Source organism: Orcinus orca, chromosome 2, assembly GCF_937001465.1.
Source record: "Orcinus orca chromosome 2, mOrcOrc1.1, whole genome shotgun sequence".
NCBI classification, from domain to species: domain Eukaryota; kingdom Metazoa; phylum Chordata; class Mammalia; order Artiodactyla; family Delphinidae; genus Orcinus; species Orcinus orca.
The window spans coordinates 62,964,340-62,983,976 of record NC_064560.1 but is presented as its reverse complement, the minus strand read 5'-3'; the positions used below and the strand labels follow the sequence as shown (position 1 = coordinate 62,983,976).

At 53.4% G+C, this 19,637-nt stretch overlaps 1 protein-coding gene across 2 annotated transcripts; it reads right to left on the bottom strand.

The window, feature by feature from the left end:
* Nucleotides 1-789: 789 nt before the first annotated feature.
* HAPLN3 (hyaluronan and proteoglycan link protein 3) lies at nt 790-18,840 on the bottom strand. 2 transcript variants are annotated; one of them, XM_004278244.4, is made up of 5 exons: nt 16,500-18,840; nt 8,487-8,666; nt 6,157-6,525; nt 3,385-3,687; nt 790-2,482 (listed from the first exon to the last, which is right to left on the bottom strand). In XM_004278244.4, exons 2-5 carry the CDS (start codon nt 8,608-8,610, stop codon nt 2,196-2,198), a joined length of 1,083 nt encoding a protein of 360 aa, XP_004278292.1. In that variant the 5' UTR covers nt 8,611-8,666; nt 16,500-18,840; the 3' UTR covers nt 790-2,195. The 2 variants fall into 2 exon arrangements, with proteins under 2 accessions (XP_004278292.1, XP_033258723.1); XM_033402832.2 differs by lacking the exon at nt 16,500-18,840 and adding an exon at nt 14,017-16,462.
* Nucleotides 18,841-19,637: the final 797 nt, after the last annotated feature.

Genomic DNA, 19,637 nt, shown 5'->3' with positions numbered 1-19,637 from the left:
ATCCTGCCTGATCAGAAAGCCTGGGACAGTCACACTTGTGGTGCTTTATTTTCGCAAGTGTACCTGTGCGGATGATGGATTGTGTGTGTGTGGGGGGGGGGTGTGTGTGTGTGTGTGTGTGTGTGTGTGTGTGTGTGTGTGAGAGAGAGACAGCCAACGGGTGCTGTGTATGGATTTGCCAGTTGGCATGCTGTCAAAGAACAACTCAAGTGAGACATCTGGCCACTATCCGGAGTTTGGTCCTTTGATTTACACTGTTTGCTCACATAGGAAGAGTCGATTGGTAGAGAGAGTCCAAGAACAGAAGCAAAATCAGGATTTATAAGAGGGAAGAAAAAAATTGCAGACAGCCTAGGAACAGTGAATCTTGCTTATACATTTTTGAGGTCAAATGGTTAGCTAGCCGCTAGCACAAAGGTCCGGGCATCCTGCCCTTAAGTAGGCTGTAGGATACCAACGAAAACGATTTCGACTGTTTATGGATTTCCCTCAACAGACCTTGAGTCGAGCTGGAGTGTGCACTCCAGGCAGTGACCCTCCGCCAGCCTCCTCCTTAGAAGGCCAGGTCGGCGCCACCCTCTCATCACACTTGCTCAGCGGGCACTGATTCTGTGTTTATGAAGGTGTCTGGGTGTTGGTTAGTGTGTGCCAGTGTGAGTCTGCTAGTGTCTCTTTGGGTGTGTACGTGTGTGGTTGAGTATTTGTTGGTGAATATTTTTGTGTACCCAGGTTACCTACAGATCTGGAAAGGATCAGTGGACAAAAGCAGAGGATGCAGCAATGGTCACATAGGAGGAACGCAATAATCATGCAGTTTATTGATTAATTAACTGATTCATTGGGAACACGACTGTGTCAGTAGTTTTCAACCTTGAGCCTGCATCAGCAACGAGAGGGCTTGTGCTGGGTCCCACTCCAGAGTTTCTGACTCAGCAGGTCAGGGGTGGGGTCCAGAAATTTGCATTTCGAACACGTTCCCAGGTGAAGCTGGTGGTGCTGGCCACACTTTGAGAAGCACTGGGCTACGTGAAGGATAGAGTGAGTTACTGATTGTGGGTGACAGAGGTGTGCCTGTGCAGAGGCAAATGGTCTGGTTTCCTGAGGCTGACATGGGGGGCGGTGGGGACAGAAGGTGAGGCACAGAGAGGGCTGGTCTCCAAGATCCTCTGCAGGGCACAGCTTCCTCTGGTCTCCCGAGAGGTACCTCCCACTCTTGTGCTGTGTCCGCACAGACTCACAGCCGGGAGTGGGATGGTGGGAGAGCGAGCCAGCACCTCCAGCTGCTAGGCCAGCCCCCGAGGCAGGGTGTCCCCAGGGCAGGCAAGGCCAGACCACGGCAGCCCAAAGGTGCAGCCCATGGTGTTTCCCACCCACTCCAGTGGACAGACCCAGTCGACCTTTGAAGTCTGGGACAGAATGGTCCCCCATTCCCACCGGGCAGGGAGCTGGGCCCTAAGACTGAATGAGATAAAGAGTGAGACCCAGAGCAGGGACTCGGGGTGGAGGAAGGGGTCACAGCACCATTTATTGTCCAAAAAAAGTACACACACCTGAGGGCTGCTCCCCAAATAGGGAAAAATGAGAACAAAATATGGACTATTTGGAACTAAGAAAAGGAAAAGATGGGGAGGAAAGTCTCTCTCTTCCCTGGGATGTCACACAGAAGCCCAGGGACCCACTTCCAGCCCTAGCTCCTCCGCCATGCTGATGTGGGCCAACTGCTTGCCAAAGAAGTACGAGGGGGCAGGAGGCTGCAAGGCCCAAAGCCCAGCTCCACAGCCGCCCTGGATGCCCTCTCCTCCCTCAGGCTGAGGCGGAGGGAGGATTGCAGCCAACACGCCCTGGCATCTCATGCCACTGCCAGCTCTGGGCGCCAGCCTCCCAGGGGCAGGGAAAAGGGGCTGGACTCAGCAATGGCAGAGAGCACCCTCATGAGCCCATGAACCTCAAGTGTCCTGGAGGAGAGGGGCAGGAGGATTCATGGAGGGGGAGAGCCTTGGAGTGTCTACCTGAGTAAAGGGAAGATCTAGGATCTGTGGGATTTACAAAAAAAAATAGTATTTAAAAAAATTTTAAGTTGAAAAGTATAAAAACAAAATGAAAATTGCCCCAACCTGCAAGGGAAAATGAACTACTCAATAAATACAGCCCATGAGGGGATGGGGTAGGTGTGAGTACAGAGCTGGAGCCCGGCGCTAGCGTGGCCGGTAGCAATAGACGCCATACTTGCGGCTGTGTGGGTCTGGGAAACCGAAGCTTCGGACCCCAGGCTCCAGGGACCCACAGTTGAGACGTGGGTGAGCCACAGGGTAGCGGGCACTGCCATCTGCCAGCCAACCAGCGTCGCAACGGTCCAGACCGTGGAACTTCCAGGCGGCAAAGAGCTGGCCCACCTTGGCGATCTGGGCACCGTCTTCCTGGCAGGCCTCCTTTGCCTCTGCCAGTGTCAGCTTCTCAGGGTGCTCCAGGTAGTACACCTGCCCTGTGGGATGTGGGGCGTGAGAGCTGCGCAGTGGAGTAGGCAGCCAGAGAAGACAACAGGGCCTGGAGCAATGCCAGCCCATCCAGACCCCACCAACCAGCCCCCAAAGACCTGACAGCTCTCTGAGCCTAGGGAGATGCCAGGCTATGGGCATCAGCAGTGGATACTGTTGGGGGATAACTTCCCTCTCTGAGAGTGCCATCCTACCTGCCATGGGGCTGGGGTTCCTCCAGTCATATCGGTACACCACCCCAGCCTTCCCTAATTGCACCCTGGGTTGGTGCCCCACCTCTGCTGGACCAATCAGAGTCTCTCATTCACTCAGACATTTACTGAGCACCTACTATGTGCCAGGCAATTTTCTAAGTGCTTGGGATATGGCACGGAACCAATTTGTTTTTATTCATTTCTCTTCCCATGAAATGAACTCCTTTGTGAGGACGGGCTGTGTTTTATTTGTCTATGATGACCAGTGCCTAGCCTTGGCCCCAGCACATAGTGGGCACTCAGGAAATGTTTGATGAATGACTAAACCAATGATTGGTGTGAAGCAACAGCAGCAAAGCACTCAAAACTCAGCTGGGGGACTTCCCTGCTGGTCCAGTGGTTAAGACTCCACACTCCCAATGCAGGGGGCATGGGTTCAATCCCTGGTTGGGGAGCTAAGATCCCGCATGCTGCAAGGCGCGGCCAAAATAAATAAATAAAATAAAGAGCATCCCTAATGAACACCAGGAAACTTAAAAAAAAAAAAAAAAAAAAACTCAGCTGGACATGGCTTCAACATGTGCGGGTGCTCCAGACCTCCAGGTGAAGGTGCCAGCAGGGTGGGGAGAGAGGTCTGAAAGCTCCCCAGACACTGCCCTTCCACCCGCAGGCCTGTGCTCAGCCATTCCACTCACCCCTGAGGGCAGCAGCAAAGCAGAACACATCATAGCGGTGCAGGCGGCGGTGGCGTGGGCCGTAGCTGCGCACACCAGGTGCCAGGCCCACGCCACCGCAGGGGTGTCGGGCCTGCGTGATGGGGTACTGCACAGAGGCGTCCTGCAGCCAGCCTGCGTTGCACCAGTCCAGGCCTTCCTCCCAGGCCCGGAACAGCTGCTCAAAGGAGGCCACCACCGCGTCCTGTTCCTCGCAGGCCCACTGGGCCTCGTGGAAGTTGAACTGGTAGCGCCCTTGGGGGTGCTGGTAAGGGAAGACCACACCTGGGGAGGGAGGAAAAAGCAGCTTGAATGGGTGGGCCGGGCCCAGCTGATTGGAGACCCAAATCTACTGGGACAGATGCTCCCCTCAACACACACACACACACACACACACACACACACACACACAGATACACACACACACACACACACACACACACACACACACACAAAATCCCTCAGAAAAACTCTGTAAACCTGTCATCTCTTGTCCAGTATCCAAATCTGAGGCAGAGCCTATATCTGCTTTACACCTCCCTCCCAGAGCTAGACTGGCACACAGCAGTACTCAGAAAACTATTAGCTTGTTAAGGTAATGAATTAATCAGCTAACTAATATCCCCAACTACAGAATAATATCCCCAACTACAGAATAAGACTAAGGCCTAATTCACAGGGCTGTTGCAAGAACCCCAGTGCTATGGTCTCAATGTGTTCCCCCAAATTCAGATGTTTAAATCTTAACACCCAATGTGATGGTATTAGGAGGTGGGGTCTTTGGGAGGTGATTAGGTCAGGAGGGTGGAGTCCTCATGAATGGGGTTAGTGCCCTTTTAAAAGAGACTCCAGAGACCACCCCCCACCCCCAGCCCCTTCCACCATGTGAGGACACAGCGAGAAGTCTGCAGTCAAGCAGAGGGCCCTCACTTGACCATGCTGGCACTCTGATCTGGGACTTCCAGCCTCCAGAACTGCGAGAAATGAATTGCTGCTGTTTATGTTGCCCACACTGCGGTATTTTATTACAGCAGCCTGAGCCAAGACACCAGTGAGGAGGTACTGCCATCTACAGGAGAGGGTGCACTGTTGGGCTCTGGCTCTCCCTGTCGGTAGCTGAGACCTCATCATCTACATTAACACTAACATTAATGTGGAAGCTTCTTAGGAGAATACAAGTTTCCATGTGGGACAGACGGAATTCAGGGGAAGAGGAGGGATGGTAAAAGGTCTTAATAAAGGGGAGGCTCAAGGTCAGGGAGGTCCTGGGCAGGGGGCTTCCCTTTCTGGTGCCAGAGGCTTATAGGTACCATAGGCTCCCTCAAAAGTCACCATTCATGTTTGAAACTTTACCATAATAAAAAAAAATTTAAACACCCTAGATCCAGTCTCTACCAAGTCAGTTGAAACCTTAAGGAGAGGCGGTGTCCCTAGTGCCTCGGACTGACGTTGTTTAGAAGCAGGGCCTGGAGCCCTTAGAATCTCCTTCCTGTGGCCAGGGGCCTGGGAACATCTGGGCCCCACACCCCCAATATCACCTGGGGCAGGAAGCCAGGCCCCTGGGCAGAGCCAGGTTGAGGAGGCAGAGAGGCCCCAGGGCCTTGACAATCAGCGCACAACCTCCATGTGTGTTTGCAGGGGGCTTATTTCATGCCTGGTTCCGTCCCAAACTCCCAGCCCTTCCAGCAGCAGGAACACGGTGAGGGCTCCCTGTTTCTCTAGGCTGCTTCTGTGGTCCCCAGACAAATGGCTCTCACAGGCTCCCTCCCATCCCCAACGTCATAGGCCACCTCTGGGCCACCATCTAAGCCACGTGGACTGGGGATGCGGCTGCTGATGGCAAATAGCTGCACTGATTGATAGGCCCTTGACTCACATTTATCCGCATCTCCTCGAAGGAGGTAAAGGAGGAACTGCCCTTGTTCTTCATTTTACATGTGAGGGGCCTGCAGCTCTGGGAGTAAAGCACTGACCCAGGGTACCACAGCTGGGATGGGATGGACATGGAGTCAGGTCACCCTTCTCTACATACCCCCCAGCTGCCTCCCTAACAGGTAGGAGATATATGAGGACACAGAGCCCCATCCTAGGGACAGAGAAGGTAGGAGTCATGTAGAGATCACAACAGGGACCCATACATAAGATCTAGTGTGTAGAGTTTGGCTGGCTTGCACAGCACTGGTTTGATTTTTTTTTTAGTTAGATTTCACATGAAAATATAAGCTTCTCTTTTCAAATCAGAAAATCTGGCTGCACTAGGCCTGCTTCTGATGTAGCATCATCGGCTGGGCTTGAATAGAGCAGCTCCTTTCGGATGGATGAGGGCTCAGGAGTGTGCCCCAGTCCCCACCACTCCCTATCACTCACCCTGGGCTGCCTCATTTGCTTGTGTTGCCTGCCAACCCTGCTTGAATCTCAGCTCTGTCTCCATCAGCTGGGTGCCCCGCTCTTGTCCCCCTCTCTCTGAACAGGATGTGAGCAAGAGGGAGTAGAGAGCAGTGGATTCTGGAGCCTGACTGCCTGAGGTCAAACCCCTACTCGGCCATTTATGAGCTGTGTGACCTTAGGTAAGTGACTTGACCTCTCTGTGCCTCAGTTTTTTCAGCTGTACAATGGGGGTAAGAATAAGAGCAGCTTCCTCCTGAGGTTGTTCTGAGGATTAAATGTTTATCTGCCAAAAGCACAGAGGTTTGGATGCTTTCTCAGAGCCCTCTCCCTGTAGTTCCCAGGACCCAGCCCCCACTGGGGTCTCACCCCGCAGCTCCAGCTCCACCAGGCCACTTTCATCCTCCAGCCCATCAATGACCTCGCAGCGGTAGCGCCCATAGTCCTCCAGCCTCAGGTCCCGGATCTCCAGTGACACTTCACGCTCCCTCTCCTGCCACAGATGCACCCGGCCTCGGTAGTCTCCGAAGGCGCGGTGCCTCAGCCCAATAGCCACCAGCACGTCCTGCTCCGGGGCCCCATTCTCCGACAGTTTCCACCATTTGATGCGTACGGGCCGAGGAGAGACCACGGCCGGCTCGTAGTGGTAGCGGCAGGGCAGGGTCACGTTGGCCCCACGGTAGGAGAACAGGATCTCCTCAGGCGTCTCTACCACCAGCTTCACTCCATTGAAGATGCCTGGGGGGAAAGGCGGGTGCAGATGGGGACCCGCTGCAGCACATCTGTACCCCTGCAAAGGCCAACCCACCCTCACTCTCAGCTCCCGCTAGGCCCAGGAGTTCTAGATTGCAAGAATGGCTGCAGTGCTGCACCCCTCCCTGCATCCACACGCTCTGCAACGCAACTTTACATCTCCTTCCATCAGGAGGTGACTCTATGCCCCGCCCCCCTGTGACCTTGAATCCTTGCTAGCCCTGCCACTTGCTTTGACCAAATGAATATGATGGAAGTGACTGTTCTGTGGTGCTTGCTCTGAGCCGAGGCTCCAGGAGGCCCTGCTGAGGCTACTCTTTCTCCTGGAACCTTGCCAACCACCATCAGAACAAGACTGGGCTCATCTGCTGGGTGAGAACACGCAGAGAGCAGAGACAAGCCGTCCCAGCCGAGGCCATCCTAGACCAACCAGCCCCTGGCTGATCTGCCTGCCAACCGCAGGCACGATCAATTAAGTGAGCACAGCCAAGACTGAGGAGATGGAGCCCAGCCCAAAATGCTGACCAAAATGGAATCATGAGCAAAATACATGGCTGTTGTCTTAAGCCACTAGGTTTGTTAGGTATAAGAAGCAAACTGGTTATAAAGCAGAAACTAACACACCATTGTAAAGCAATTATACTCCAATAAAGATGTAAAAAAAAAAAAGAAGCAAACTGGGGGACTTCCCTGGCGGTCCAGCGGTAAAGAATCCTCCTTCCAATGCCGGGGACAGCGGTTCGATCCCTGGTCGGGCAACTAAGATCCCACATGCCGTGGGGCAACTAAGCCCGCACACCACAGCTACAGAGCCCACGTGCTCTGGAGCCCGCGCGCCACAACTAGAGAGAAAAAACCTGCACACCACAACTAGAGAGAAGCCCGTGCACTGCAAGGAAGATCCCACGTGCCACAACTAAGACCCGACGCAGCCAAAAATAAAAAAAGATAAAATAGAAAATATTTTTTTTAAAAAAAAGAAGCAAACTGGTATAGCAGGCAGCAAGAGCACCCCCAGATGGGTGGATGGCTGGGACTCTAATCTCCCTGAGTCTCCTTCCCGAACACACTGGCCACAGGAGACCACAGCCTGCCCTTCACTCTCTGTCCACTGTCCACCACGACTCTTCCCAAACACCCGGAAACACAAGTGAGATGAGGCCAGGACTTCTAGAGATTATAGTCAGGACTCAGGGGGACAAACAAACACAGAACCTCCCATGCACCACAAGAACCAGGTTTATGGGCTAAGGCTGGCCCATCTCTAACTTGAGCCCCTCTATAGGGGCCTCATGGTCTCAGGACCTTGGGTCTGGACTTGAGACCTTGGAGGTACACAGGGTGCGGGCAGGGGGTAGCCTCAGGGGTAAGCAGGAGACAGACAGGGAGGCTCCCTGCAAAGGAGCTCATGCTGAAAAACAGCTACACCTAACAAGGCCTCGCCTATGTCAGGGTTTCTGTGAGGATCATACCAGGTAACATATGTAAGGCACCTAGAAGCATGCCTGACACATAGTAGGTGTGTAAAACCACTGATAAAGAGTCACCTGCCCAAAGCCACGTAGCCAGGAAGCGGCAAAATTGAGATTCAGACTCACATCTCCCTAACCCCAAACCCCCTTTCCAATGGGGAGACCTGGGGAGGTCATGTTTAAGCAGAATCTTGGAAAATTCGGCAGGATTTTGGGGAAAGTATAAAAAGCAAAAATGACTGTCCTACAGTGCACTTGGCTCCACATCTGAGGGGCCAGCAAACACGGAGTAACAGAACCACACCTCTTCTGCTCATCTTAGAAACGAGGCTGGACCACTGCACAGCTGGGAGAGGGGCTGCTGGCTTCATACCCTCGCCCCTGTCCCAGCCTGGAACCTGCACAACACAGCAGAGGCCAGGACAGGTCTTCGTCACCTGGCCAAGCCAGAAGTCGACCCAGGAGGCCACCCACCTTCGCCGTGGCCCTTGCCCGGGTTCCAGCCGTGGGGACTATTGGAGTAGTAGAAGCCGTTGTAGAAGGGCAGGCCCGAGACGCAGCACAGCGAGAGCAGCAGGCCCAGCGGCAGCAGGCCCATGGCGTCCCGCACGTGGCAGAGCCCAGGCGTCGGGGAAGGCTGGGGGCTGGGGCAAACTAGGAAGAGGAGAAAAACAAGCCAGTGAGAGAAGCCCTGAGGCGGGGGGCCGGGGACCCCTGGGTTCCAGCACCCACTCATTCACTCGATCGACAGGAAATTGTAGAGCATCTTCTGTGTGCCAGGCACCCTTCTCGAGGCCAAGGAGACAGTGGTGATGAGCTAGACAAGGTCCGTGCTCTCAGGGGACTGCACCCTGCGGGCAAGATGGGCGACAAGCAAGCCAACAAGTCCTACACAGGAGTTAGGAGGCAGCAAAAAGACCACGGAGAAAATTAAGCAGGATGATATGACAGTATCACCATTTTTCAAACACCGGGATTGAATTGGAAAAGTTGTGAGCAGCATTTTTTAATGACAACCAAGAGACTAGATTAGCCTAGAAAACATCAGGTTGCATTCATGGTTAGTGAAGATGAGTCCTGCACTGCAGAGCTTCTGTTTCAGTCCAGAAATATCTGTCGGGATGAGGTCGGGGGCGGGGGGGTCACAGTGTGAAATTATTTCTTATCCTGGGTCAAGGTAAAAAAAAAAAAAATTTAATACCATGCTAGAGTACTTCTGGGGGGCTATTCCAGGTTCAGTGGACATGCAAATGAAATAGGCAGCTGGCCCATGGGCTGTAGTTTGTTGATTCTATTTTTTTGTATTGCATCAAAATATTATATCTTTTTAAATTTTACTTTTGGCTGCGTTGGGCCTTTGTTGCTGCGCACAGGCTTTCTCTAGTTGTGGCGAGCGGGGGCTACTCTTCGTTGCGATGTGCAGGTTTCTCATTGCAGTGGCTTCTCTTGTTGCGGAGCACAGGCTCTAGGCGTGTGGGCTTCAGTAGTTGTGACTCGTGGGCTCTAGAGCTCAGGCTCAGTAGTTGTGGTGCACAGACTGAGTTGCTCCGCAGCACGTGGGATCTTCCCGGACCAGGGCTCGAACTCGTGTCCCCTGCATTGGCAGGCGGATTCTTAACCACTGCACCACCAGGGAAGTCCCAAAATATTATTTCTTGACTATTGAGTTTTTTTGCACACACACTCCCCTCCCTTAAATTTGCACATGAAGCTAGTGCCTCACTCACCTCCCCCCACCCCTGCCCTGCTCATTGCCATTTACTGAGTACTCTCAACAATTAAAAGGCCGGGTCACACCTTGGAGGAGCCCCGTCCAGGGAAGGGGCAGAGTCATAGGCAGAAGATATCGTGTGGTGAGTACAAAGATAAGGTACAGAAAACTAGACTTGAAGACACAGGAGGTAGCCAGGTGGAAAAGGACAGCAGGGTTTGCCCAGGAGGGGGCGTAGCAAGTGCAAAGGTTCAGAGGCCAGAGAGCACGTGGAGGGCTGGGGTGTGCTGCCAGGTGTCCATTTGTGCCCCCCCCCCACTCCCTGGTCCATCTCTGCTCTTTTCTGCCCTGCACTGATCACTCCTCCCAGGCCCCCAGGCCCTCTGGCTTCCAGCTAGATTCAGCCAACAGGAGGCACACACAGGAGATGGGCAGGAGGGGAGAGAGGTTGTGTCTCTGCAGTACCCGTGTCCCGTCAGGATCACAACTCCGCCGGGCGGCTCCTCTCCCCAATACCACTCTCATGGCTTTGTAACACTCTTTCCTCCCCTTTCTCCTCGAGGCCAGGGGGGCACCGACTGCCATTGCTTGTCTCTGCGCCCCAACTCCCTAGCTTGTTGCCTTTACTCTCCTCTCTAAATGTCATCGCATCATGAGAATCTCTTATTGGAAACATCTAGGGTGAATTCTGCTTCCTGCCAAGACCCTGGCTGATATAGGGGAAAGGAGGGGAGAGGGCACGGCAGGACCAGAGTCTAGATGCCCTTGTGTGTCAGACCCAGCAGCCTGTCCTTTGTCCCCAAAGCCCTAGGGTGCCAGTAATGGCTTTAAGCAGGGGAGCCACAGGATCAGACCTACATCTTAGAAACATCCCTCTGGGGGCTGAGTGGAAAGTAGGGCAGCAAGACCAGAGTTGACAGCAGGCATTTGGAAGCATGACTGTGATTATCATGCAGCAACGTGGAAAGTGCTTAGGGTATCATTTAGAATAGACAAGGCAGAACATAGACTTGCCACTCTGCTCTGATTGTAAGTGTGTGGCCCTAAGAATGCCTGTGAACAGGAACCAGAAGGGGAGGGAGCAGCAAAAGGAGAGAAAGGGAGAGGAAGGGAGGGAGGAAAAAGAAAAGAAATGCATTGGCCTGTAAGGGTGGTGGGATTGTGGGGGAAACATTCTTGTTTCCAGAACAGTTAGGAGCTCTTGCTGGAGAGGAAGGAATGGATGTGAAGGAAGTTGAGGGGTAGAACCCACTGTTCCCTTAGGCCTCTTTGCAGAGAGCCCAAGGCCCAGACTTGCCCTCTGTGCCTTGCACAACAGGAGGACACCGTGAGCCTTGCTTCTTGTCCAAGAGGAATCCCCAGGTGACACCCACAAAGCCTCTTGGTGACTTGGATCTGGGCAGCCTAAGCACAAACAACCCAATACAGAAGTTTGGACCCCTGATAATGCACTTTTCTGTTATATGTATGCTGTGCAGTTAATATGCTCACAGTTAATATGCTTGTGAGCAAAAATAATACATGCCACATGCAGGTCTTACACTGAAAACGATCTGGGATGCCTTTCCTTGGTATTCTTTCCCCCAATCTGTTGGCAGCCAGAGTAGCCACCTTAGACTCAGAGATGGAAACCACAGGCTTAATGACAGAGCCACCCCACCAGCCCTGGATCTCCCCCACCTACACTGTGTCATGAGAGAAAAAGAAAGTCCTATTGTATCTAAGCCACCACATTTGAGTCTCTTCATGAACGTAGCTTAGCCACACTTGGCCTAAAAAATAACTCCACAGGGTTGCTATGATCAGCATAAAAATATTAACAGCTGACTTTAATGAGCACTTACTATCTCACTTAATTCTCACCACAACCTCTAGAGAGGGACCTATTGGTATCCCCATTTTACAGATGGGAAAATCAAGGCACAGAAAGATTAAATAATCTGCCCAAGGTCATCCAGCTAGGAAGCAGCAAAGCCAGGATTTGAACGCACTCCAGCTCCAAAGCCTGGAACCACAATATCAAACTAGGGAAAGTGACATGTATAAAGCACATAGTCCACTGCCTGGCACACAGCAGGTCCTCGTAGGAGTTAGTTTCCTTTCCCTTCCTTGGGTTTCCATGTTTAGAATGCAAAGAAAAGTGGAATGAGGTTGGAGAGGCTGGATGTCCCAGGGTCCGCCCTGTCCCTGGGCACCCAGAGCCTCCTGGAGCAGAGGGGCTCCGCAGCCTCCGCCTGCAACGTTTCCAGCCTCTTTCCAGCACCTCATCTAGTACAGATGCTCCCCAGTGAGAAACGGCTTCCCCACGATGAGCAAATGCAGGCATTTCTGCCACAAAGTGATCTTTGTCTGCCTGGAAAAAAAACGTGTATTTTTGTAAAATCATGTATTAAAAAGTAACAAGTTTAGGGGAAAAATAAGTTTGGGGCAAACTACTCGAAACATATGCAACTTTATAACCAGAGCACTAACAAAAACAAGAGCAATTCTAAAAAAAAAACAAAAAAACACCAGCATCGTTAACACTCCACTGACACTGGCACCCACGTCCCATCAATCAGTCCTTTGCAGACTTCACCCACCACTGGGGCAAGTGCTTCTTTCTTCAACATGTAGGTCCTTGGGGGCATTGGATTCCAATTTTGGTAAATTCCAATGGATTTATCAAAATTAAAAATCTGCCACAGGGTGAAGTCACCTTCTTCAATGTTCTGTTTTGTTTTAACACAGAGGAAATGTCTTTGCAACTTCTTCAGCTGGTTCCAACTTTTATCAGAAAACTTTACGCTAAGTTCTGTTAAGCAGCTAAACCAGCTGTACAGGCATTCCTCCCTCACCAAATCTATTGCATCCTTGAGTTGGGATGGCAAGAGTTTGGATATTGAGAATTTGAGGGATCCAGATAGGGAGGGATGCTGTGTTATTCAAATCTATTTGGTTTCTGTGTTGGACAGTGAATAGCAAGCATCTGGATAGCGAGGGACATCTGTATTAAAGAAAAGCACTTTCTGCAGGACTGGCAGCATTTATCTTAAGGAATTCATACATTGCTAAGGTTTTCTCTTTAATTGTGAGAACTCTTGTTTCAGTCACTCCAATACATTAGCGAGCTGGAAAAAAAATCACCACCAGACCAATGCGATTCCATGTTTTACCGACATTGTTCCCTCAGGGTTCTTACCAACCATGGATGAGGTAATTCACAGTTCAGAAATATGAGCTGAGGCAGAACAGACCGTTGCACCTTCTGGTGTCTCCAGAACCAGAGTTCTGCCCTCCAGAACTGCAGAGTGTAAGTCTCCGAGGCACCCTTTCCCAGCCTCAGAGACCCCGGCACACACTCACAACCTTGAGCCTGGGCACCACACTTTCTCCCTGGCTTTTAAAGGGCTTCCACATCCAACAGCTCCCTTGATCCTCCCAAGAGCTCCCAACCCCCACCCTGATCAGCAAGGAGAATTTCATTCTCCCCAATTAATCCACAAGTGAATTAAGTGAACAGAGACACCGAGGCATGAAGCAACTGTCTAAAGGTGACACAGCCTGGAGGTGGTAGAGGCAGGACTCTGTTGAACTCTTTTTAGCCAATCTCCATAACAATCTGTCATACTGAAGGGCTGCCTTCTACTTGTCAACACACTTTCATGAACATCATTGCTTATAGGCCTCACAATGTCAGAATTATCCCCATTGTACAGACCAGGAAACTGAGGTTCAGAAATGCTAGGTTGCTTGGCTAAGGTTACTCAGGTAATAGATGAAGGAGCTGGGACTTGACTGCATTCACTCAACAGATATTTATCATGCATTTACCATGTGCCAGGCATGGTTCTAGGCACTGGGATTACAAACCAGGGGTCCTTGTGGGGTTTACACTCTAGTCAGGGAGACGGACAATAAACACCATGTGGGATAATGTGATGTGAATGAACATGTGGCTCGTGACAGAAGAGGATGAAGCAGGGGGTGGGGGGGTCCTGTCAACAGGATGGGTCAGGAAGGCCTCCCTGAGAAGCGGATGGGCAGTGAAGGCGTGAGCTTTGAAAATCCCAGGGAAAAGTTTTGCAGGAAGAGGGAACAGCAAGGGCAAAAGCCTATGGCAGGAGCAGCTTGAAGGCCAGTAAGGTTGGAGCCCAGAGATAGAGAAAGGGAGGGTGGCAGGAGATGAGGTCCAAGTAGCAGTCACAGGCCCCGGGCTGTAGCCCTGAAGGGAAGTTATGGAAGAGTTTTCCACAGAGGAGTGTCATGAATCTGATTTACATTCTAAAAGGATCATTCTGGCTATCTTCCTACCTCAGTCAAGTGCATGTCCTCATCCTGGCTCTTTCTTTCCAGCTACAAACAGCCCTAGTCCTCTCCATTACTCCTCCGGTCTGAGCACCCACCTTGGTTCACTCCCTGGCTTATTAACACAGCTGCAAATGGAGAGGTGTGATCTGGTTAACATTCCTCTGGGATGTCAACCCAGCAGTCAAGCAACCTTAGAATATGTGAGGGGATGCCAGGAAAAACAAAATGAGTCTGAAGAAAAGATCAGCCTGTGTCCAGGAGCTACGACCCTCCTTAGGAGTACTGACCCTGGGCAAGTCATTTGACTCATCTGCACAGAAGTTTCCTTGTCTCCAGAGAATACTAACAGAATACTAACAGGCTCAGGGCCTGAGGACAAGGACCACCCTGAATGTCAAGGCTAAAACACAGAACAGAGTCCTGGGTGTGAATGAGGGGTGGCAACTGCTGCCTAGTTGCTGCCCTGCCCTGGGCCAATCCCCAACCACAACCACCAAGGGGAGCGATGGACGGCCTCTGCTCCCTGAGGCTGGCTACCCCGCCATCAGCCCCTCAGGACCACCACAGAGATGTCACCAGCTGGAAGGCCCATGTTCAAGTCCAGCCCAGTCACCTTGGCAGTGAGTGGCTCCAGCTGATTTGGGGCACCCAGACTTGGGCACACAGGTCTGGGCCCAGCATTAGGGCTGGACACACCTGCATCCCGCTGTGTGACCTTGGGCAAGTTACTCAACCTCTCTGGGCCTCCACTTCCTCCCCTGTAAAAAATAATAATAGTAGCACCTCCCTATGGGTCTGTGGTGAGAATTATAAAGATGAATTTTGTTCAGCCCCTGACACACAGCAGGCGCTCAACAAATAGTAGCTAATACATATTGGCGGAAGACACAGTGACAGGCTTCAGGCTCTAGAATCAGATTGGCCACCTGGAATCAGTTCTGGTTCCACCCACTTGCTAACAGTCTGTCGCCGGGCAAGTCACGGAGCCTCAGTTTCCTCATCTGTAAAGTGGTAGTCAACAATAATACCAACCAGAAAACCTTTTTGTGAAGATTAAGGAAGAGAATGGCTACTGAGTACTTTGAAAACTTCCTGGAGGGGGCAAGCACTCAAAAAATATTAGCTACGATTACTACTGTTAACAGTTTACAAAGTGAGTCTCACAAGATTTCAGTAGATTGTTCTCTCTCATCGTCTAGAAGAGAAGCAGCCACTGTTGGGAAACTGAGGCCAAGGGAGGCGAAGACCCAAGGCTTTATCTTCGGAAAACAGGTTAGAGAAAATTCATGTCTCCTGACGGCCCATCTCCTTGCTTTTCCTAGCACCACTTGCCTTGGGACCCCTCCACACACCCGAGTAAGCTGAACCCTGACTTGGAAGGAAGATGGAGCTCCACCGGACCACCCCGACTACACAGCTGTGGAGTACAGGTCTCCCAGACACCAGCAGAGGGCAGCATTGCCCTCCAGGTCTGCAGCAGCCCCGGCTCCCCGAGAGGAATTTGACTTCGGTGCCCCCTGTTTGGGCAAGGCTTACGAGGGCCTTTGAAACCTGCGGTTCCCGGAAAGTGGAAGCTGGAGGTGTTTCCTACCAGCATTCCCAGCCCACTGGCCCATGCAAGGCCGCGGGAAAGGGGTCAGGGCCCCTCTCAATCACCTCCCCTCGTTGCAGAGGGCAAAGGCACTCCGGAGGTCGGCGCTGGACGCCAAGGTCCAGACCGGGTCACAGGCTGCTGGAGGCCACCCAGCGAGCTGGTGACAGAGCTGGGTCCAAATGCCCGGAGCTGTTTCTTTCCTGTCTGCTCAAAAGCCCTAAATTCCTCCCTGAGCGATCCCATCTCCCACCCAGGGCTCTACCCTCAGCCCTCCCTGCCCCTCTGCTGTCCCTAAGACAGAAACCCCAGTGAACCCAGGCCTGAAACCGACGGGCATCCATTGCGTTTGCCCTGGGATGGCCAGAGCAGGCCGTAAGAAGCCGAGAGGCGCGGGTCCGCCTGCCCGCTGCCTCACGAGTTGTCCCCAGCCCGTGCCAGGTTTCCCGCGGCCCCCGGAAGCATCGGACAGATGCCCCGGGGCAGAGCCTGGCGGGCGTTGCGCTGTGCTGGAGGCTGCAGGACCGCGACAGGACGAGACGGGAAGGGACCCGGTGGCTCCCGGTGGGAAAGGGGACCCGGGTAGTGGTCTCGGAGGCCACTGGTTTCCCTCGGCATTTGCCTTCTCGCGAACAAGGGTCTATGCACAAGGGTCCCAGGCAAGTCAGCCCGCGCCCCGCGCTGCTCTCAACCCACTGGCGCCGGGGGAGCCCCCCCACCGGCGCTGGCGATCACAACCCAGCTCCGCTCTGGCCCCACGGTGCCCAGCTCACTCCTCCGGCCGGTTCCCCAACCCTGCCCCGGGAGGCGTGGGGCCTGCAGGAGACCCAAAGCGGGAAAAGAGGAACCGGCCCACAGGGGGCCCCAGGAGCCCGGCCACCTCTGAGCCACGTACCGTCCCCAGGCGACTCCTCGACGGCTCGAGCGCTCCAGGCTGCGGGCTGACAGGGTCCGAGGAAGCAGGCGGATTTGGGGATCTTGAATGGCCAGAAAGGAAGCGGCAGCGGACAAATCCCCGCGCTCCCGGCGGGCCAGCCCCTTAAAGGAACACACGCCCCTTTCCCTCCCTCGGGCTGGGCCCAAAGGGAGGAGGTGCTACAGACTTGGGCTGTCTCCAGACTCGGCTGGAAACCACCCAACCCGCAGAGCTGCTGGCCGCGATGTGAAGGGAGTATCCAGGAGTTGAGGCTGTCACATCTGGGGGAAGGAAGTGGGGGAGGATGGAAGCGGAGCGTTTGTAGAGGGAGGGTCTCATTAGCACGCTCCGGTTTACCAAAAGCATTGGGACTAAGCAGGTGGAGCCCCTCTCCACACTGCAGGTGGACTATGGCTGCCCCCCACCTTCAGGAGAGGGAGGGGTGGTGAGCGTTCTGTATACCCGCCTTTCCCCCTATAGAAGGCAAGGGGGCGCTGACATCCCTCCTGCCTCTGAGTTTGACCGTCAGGAAATCACCAGTCCGCCTCTTAACTCAGTGTCAGGCACGGGGATGCTGCCCCTAGTAGGTGGGGCTTGAATGAGCCCTGGGGGGGGGGGGGAGCACAGGATGGGGGATGGTGATCCCAGCAGCCCACAGGGGCGGTCGGAAGCCTTTCTGACAGGTCCTCCAACAGGGGTGACCCTACCTTAGAATCCTGACATCTGTCAGCACAGCCATCAAGCAGCCACCTCCCAGGATGCCTCTGTTTGGACAGGGTGTTTTCTTTCCCCTCCAGACAAACAGGAGGCCTGGCCTGGACAGCCCCTTCGTTTCCTCAGCAGCAAAGCCTAAGGAGGTCCTTCAGCCTTGGCCAAGTGGTCACTGAACCCAGAGCCTCTTCCTAAATACACCTTGACAGCGTGTGTGTGTGTGTGTGTGTGTGTGTGTGCGCGCGCACACACACACACGCACGCATTACATACCCACAGCCAGGAGCAAATCAGAGCACAAAGAGCTGTGGTGGACAAGGCTAAATTGCACAAAGTGACTGCCAGCTTGATGAGCAAAAGGGAGCCAATGAAAGTTCCTCCATAAGGAAGAGAGACCAGTCTGTGCACTGGATGCAGGATGGATTGGAGGGGGAAATAAATAGGACACGAGTTCCAATTAGGAAAGTTGCAAGCTTTTCTAACAATGACCAAAGTTTTTGAGGCCTCTGATGGGCCAGGCTTTACATCAGTGCTTATGTACATTCTCTCCATCAGTCTCAAGGCCATGGAGTCGGTTCTATTATTTCCACCTTACAGATAGGGAACTGAGACCCAGAGAGATTTAAGTAAATTGCCCAAGGTCACTCAGAGCCAAGATTTGAACCCAGGTTCTCCAACTTGAGGCCTTGCACTCCCAATCACTCCACTATATTTAAACCAGGAACGGAAAGCAATCTAGACTCCTGGGAGAGGCGGGTCAACAGAGGCCAGTGCTGACAGCCACACGTGTAGGGAGAGGGATGGACAGCAGAGGTCAGTTTTGTAACAGCTAAGCAAGTTTAATGTCCCAGCCAGTGGCAGGGCTGGCCAGCAGGTGGAATCTCAGAGCTGGCTCTCGGGACTGCAGTCAGGAATAAAAAAGTAAATTTGTGGAGGTGATAGTGAATACTGTGGAAGTGGAGGGGGCTGCTCAGGGAGAGAAGCCAAAGACAGAAGGGGTCAGGAGGGAGGGGGCCCAGGTCCAGGGTCCCAGGAAGGGGACTTTCAGAAGGCTGTGGCCAACACATCCAAGGCTGCAAAGATGAGCAGGAAGAAGGGACTGAGAGGTGGCTTAGGCAATTCCATAGTCACCTTGGATCTCCTGGTCCAGGTGGGGGGCTTGTGACACCAGCCCACCCAGCCAACCAGCCAATGGGACTGGCCCACAGAAAATATTCAACGCCACAAAGAGGGACAAATTGACAGATGGGAGTGATGCTTGGTTTCCCCTTCTGCAAGTGGGACTCCTGCATTCTAACAAGGCTCGACTGCAGTTACTTATTGAGGAGGCATCCAAGAGTTCCCAGGAGAGGCCTGAACAGGTTGGGTGGTAGGAAATGCTCCCAGGAGGGAGTCCTAAAGCCAGCAACCACCCAGAAAGACTGACTTCAAACCCAACCCATGCAACTCCACAGAGGAGAGCTCTGAGACAGGAAGGAGTGAGCCAATAGACCCCCAGGGGTGGGGAGCCCCACAAACCCAGTTCATTCAGAGACCACAGCCTGGGCCTTTTATTCCATCCCTGCCCAGCCAAGAAGCCCTGGCAACAGGAGCTCTTGGGGGGGGGAGCCACTTCCAGACTAACATCTCTGATGAACTTCCAACAAAGCCACACCCTCCCACATGGCCAGATCTGCTGCCTAGAGGTGCCTATGTGTACAAAGGCATGGCTCCCAAAGTCTGTTCTGGAAAATCCATCTTGTGTCCCAAGGCACTGAATACTGGGGTGGTTTCATATGCCCTTTCCCAGCTAGTCAGTCCCTCTTTTATCTGCAAGCCCCACTTCCAGATCACTGGCCTGCACTGCCTCCCACTGGCCACCTCCTGATGGCCCCTGCATGGTGTGAGGGGGTGGGGGGAGAGGGGTACCCCTGGAGCTCTCCTCCCAGCCCTGGAGTGGAGTTGCCAGTGGCCTCTCAGGAACCAGTGTGCCGGGCCAGGAACGCCCCACCCACTTGGCAGAGCCCTGGCCCCTCCCATCCCACACTGTACCCCGTCCTGGGGCTCCTGCAGCTCTGAAAGCAGCCCAGGTTCACTGAGTTTCTAATAGTTTCTCCAGCCCACCACTCCAGTTGCAGAGAAAATGGCAATTGCCGCAGGGGAAAACCAGCAGCCTCTGCCTGTCTTCCTGGAGTGGGAAGGGAGCAAAGGCATTTGTGAAGACAGCTTCTGCATAGGCCCCGCCCCAGGCACTCACCTGGCAGCAGCGATGGCCCTGGGGCTGCATGGGTCTGGAGGAGGAGAATTGAGGGGAAGAGTCCTGGCCCCTCCAGTGGGACCCCCCCCAGTAGTCTCCTCCCTCTCTATAGTCGGGCAGGTGACACAAGAATGCTGGGACCCGGGGAGGACTCAGGGTGGGGACACCAG

Coding starts and splice junctions, on each gene's coding strand:
- HAPLN3 (XM_004278244.4), bottom strand. CDS start 8,610: ATGGGCCTGCTGCCGCTGGGCCTGCTGCTCTCGCTGTGCTGCGTCTCG. Junction 3,688..6,156: donor GGTGGAGCTGGAGCTGCGGG/GTGAGACCCCAG, acceptor CTCCCTCCCCAG/GTGTGGTCTTCCCTTACCAG. Junction 2,483..3,384: donor CTTTGCTGCTGCCCTCAGGG/GTGAGTGGAATG, acceptor CACATCCCACAG/GGCAGGTGTACTACCTGGAG.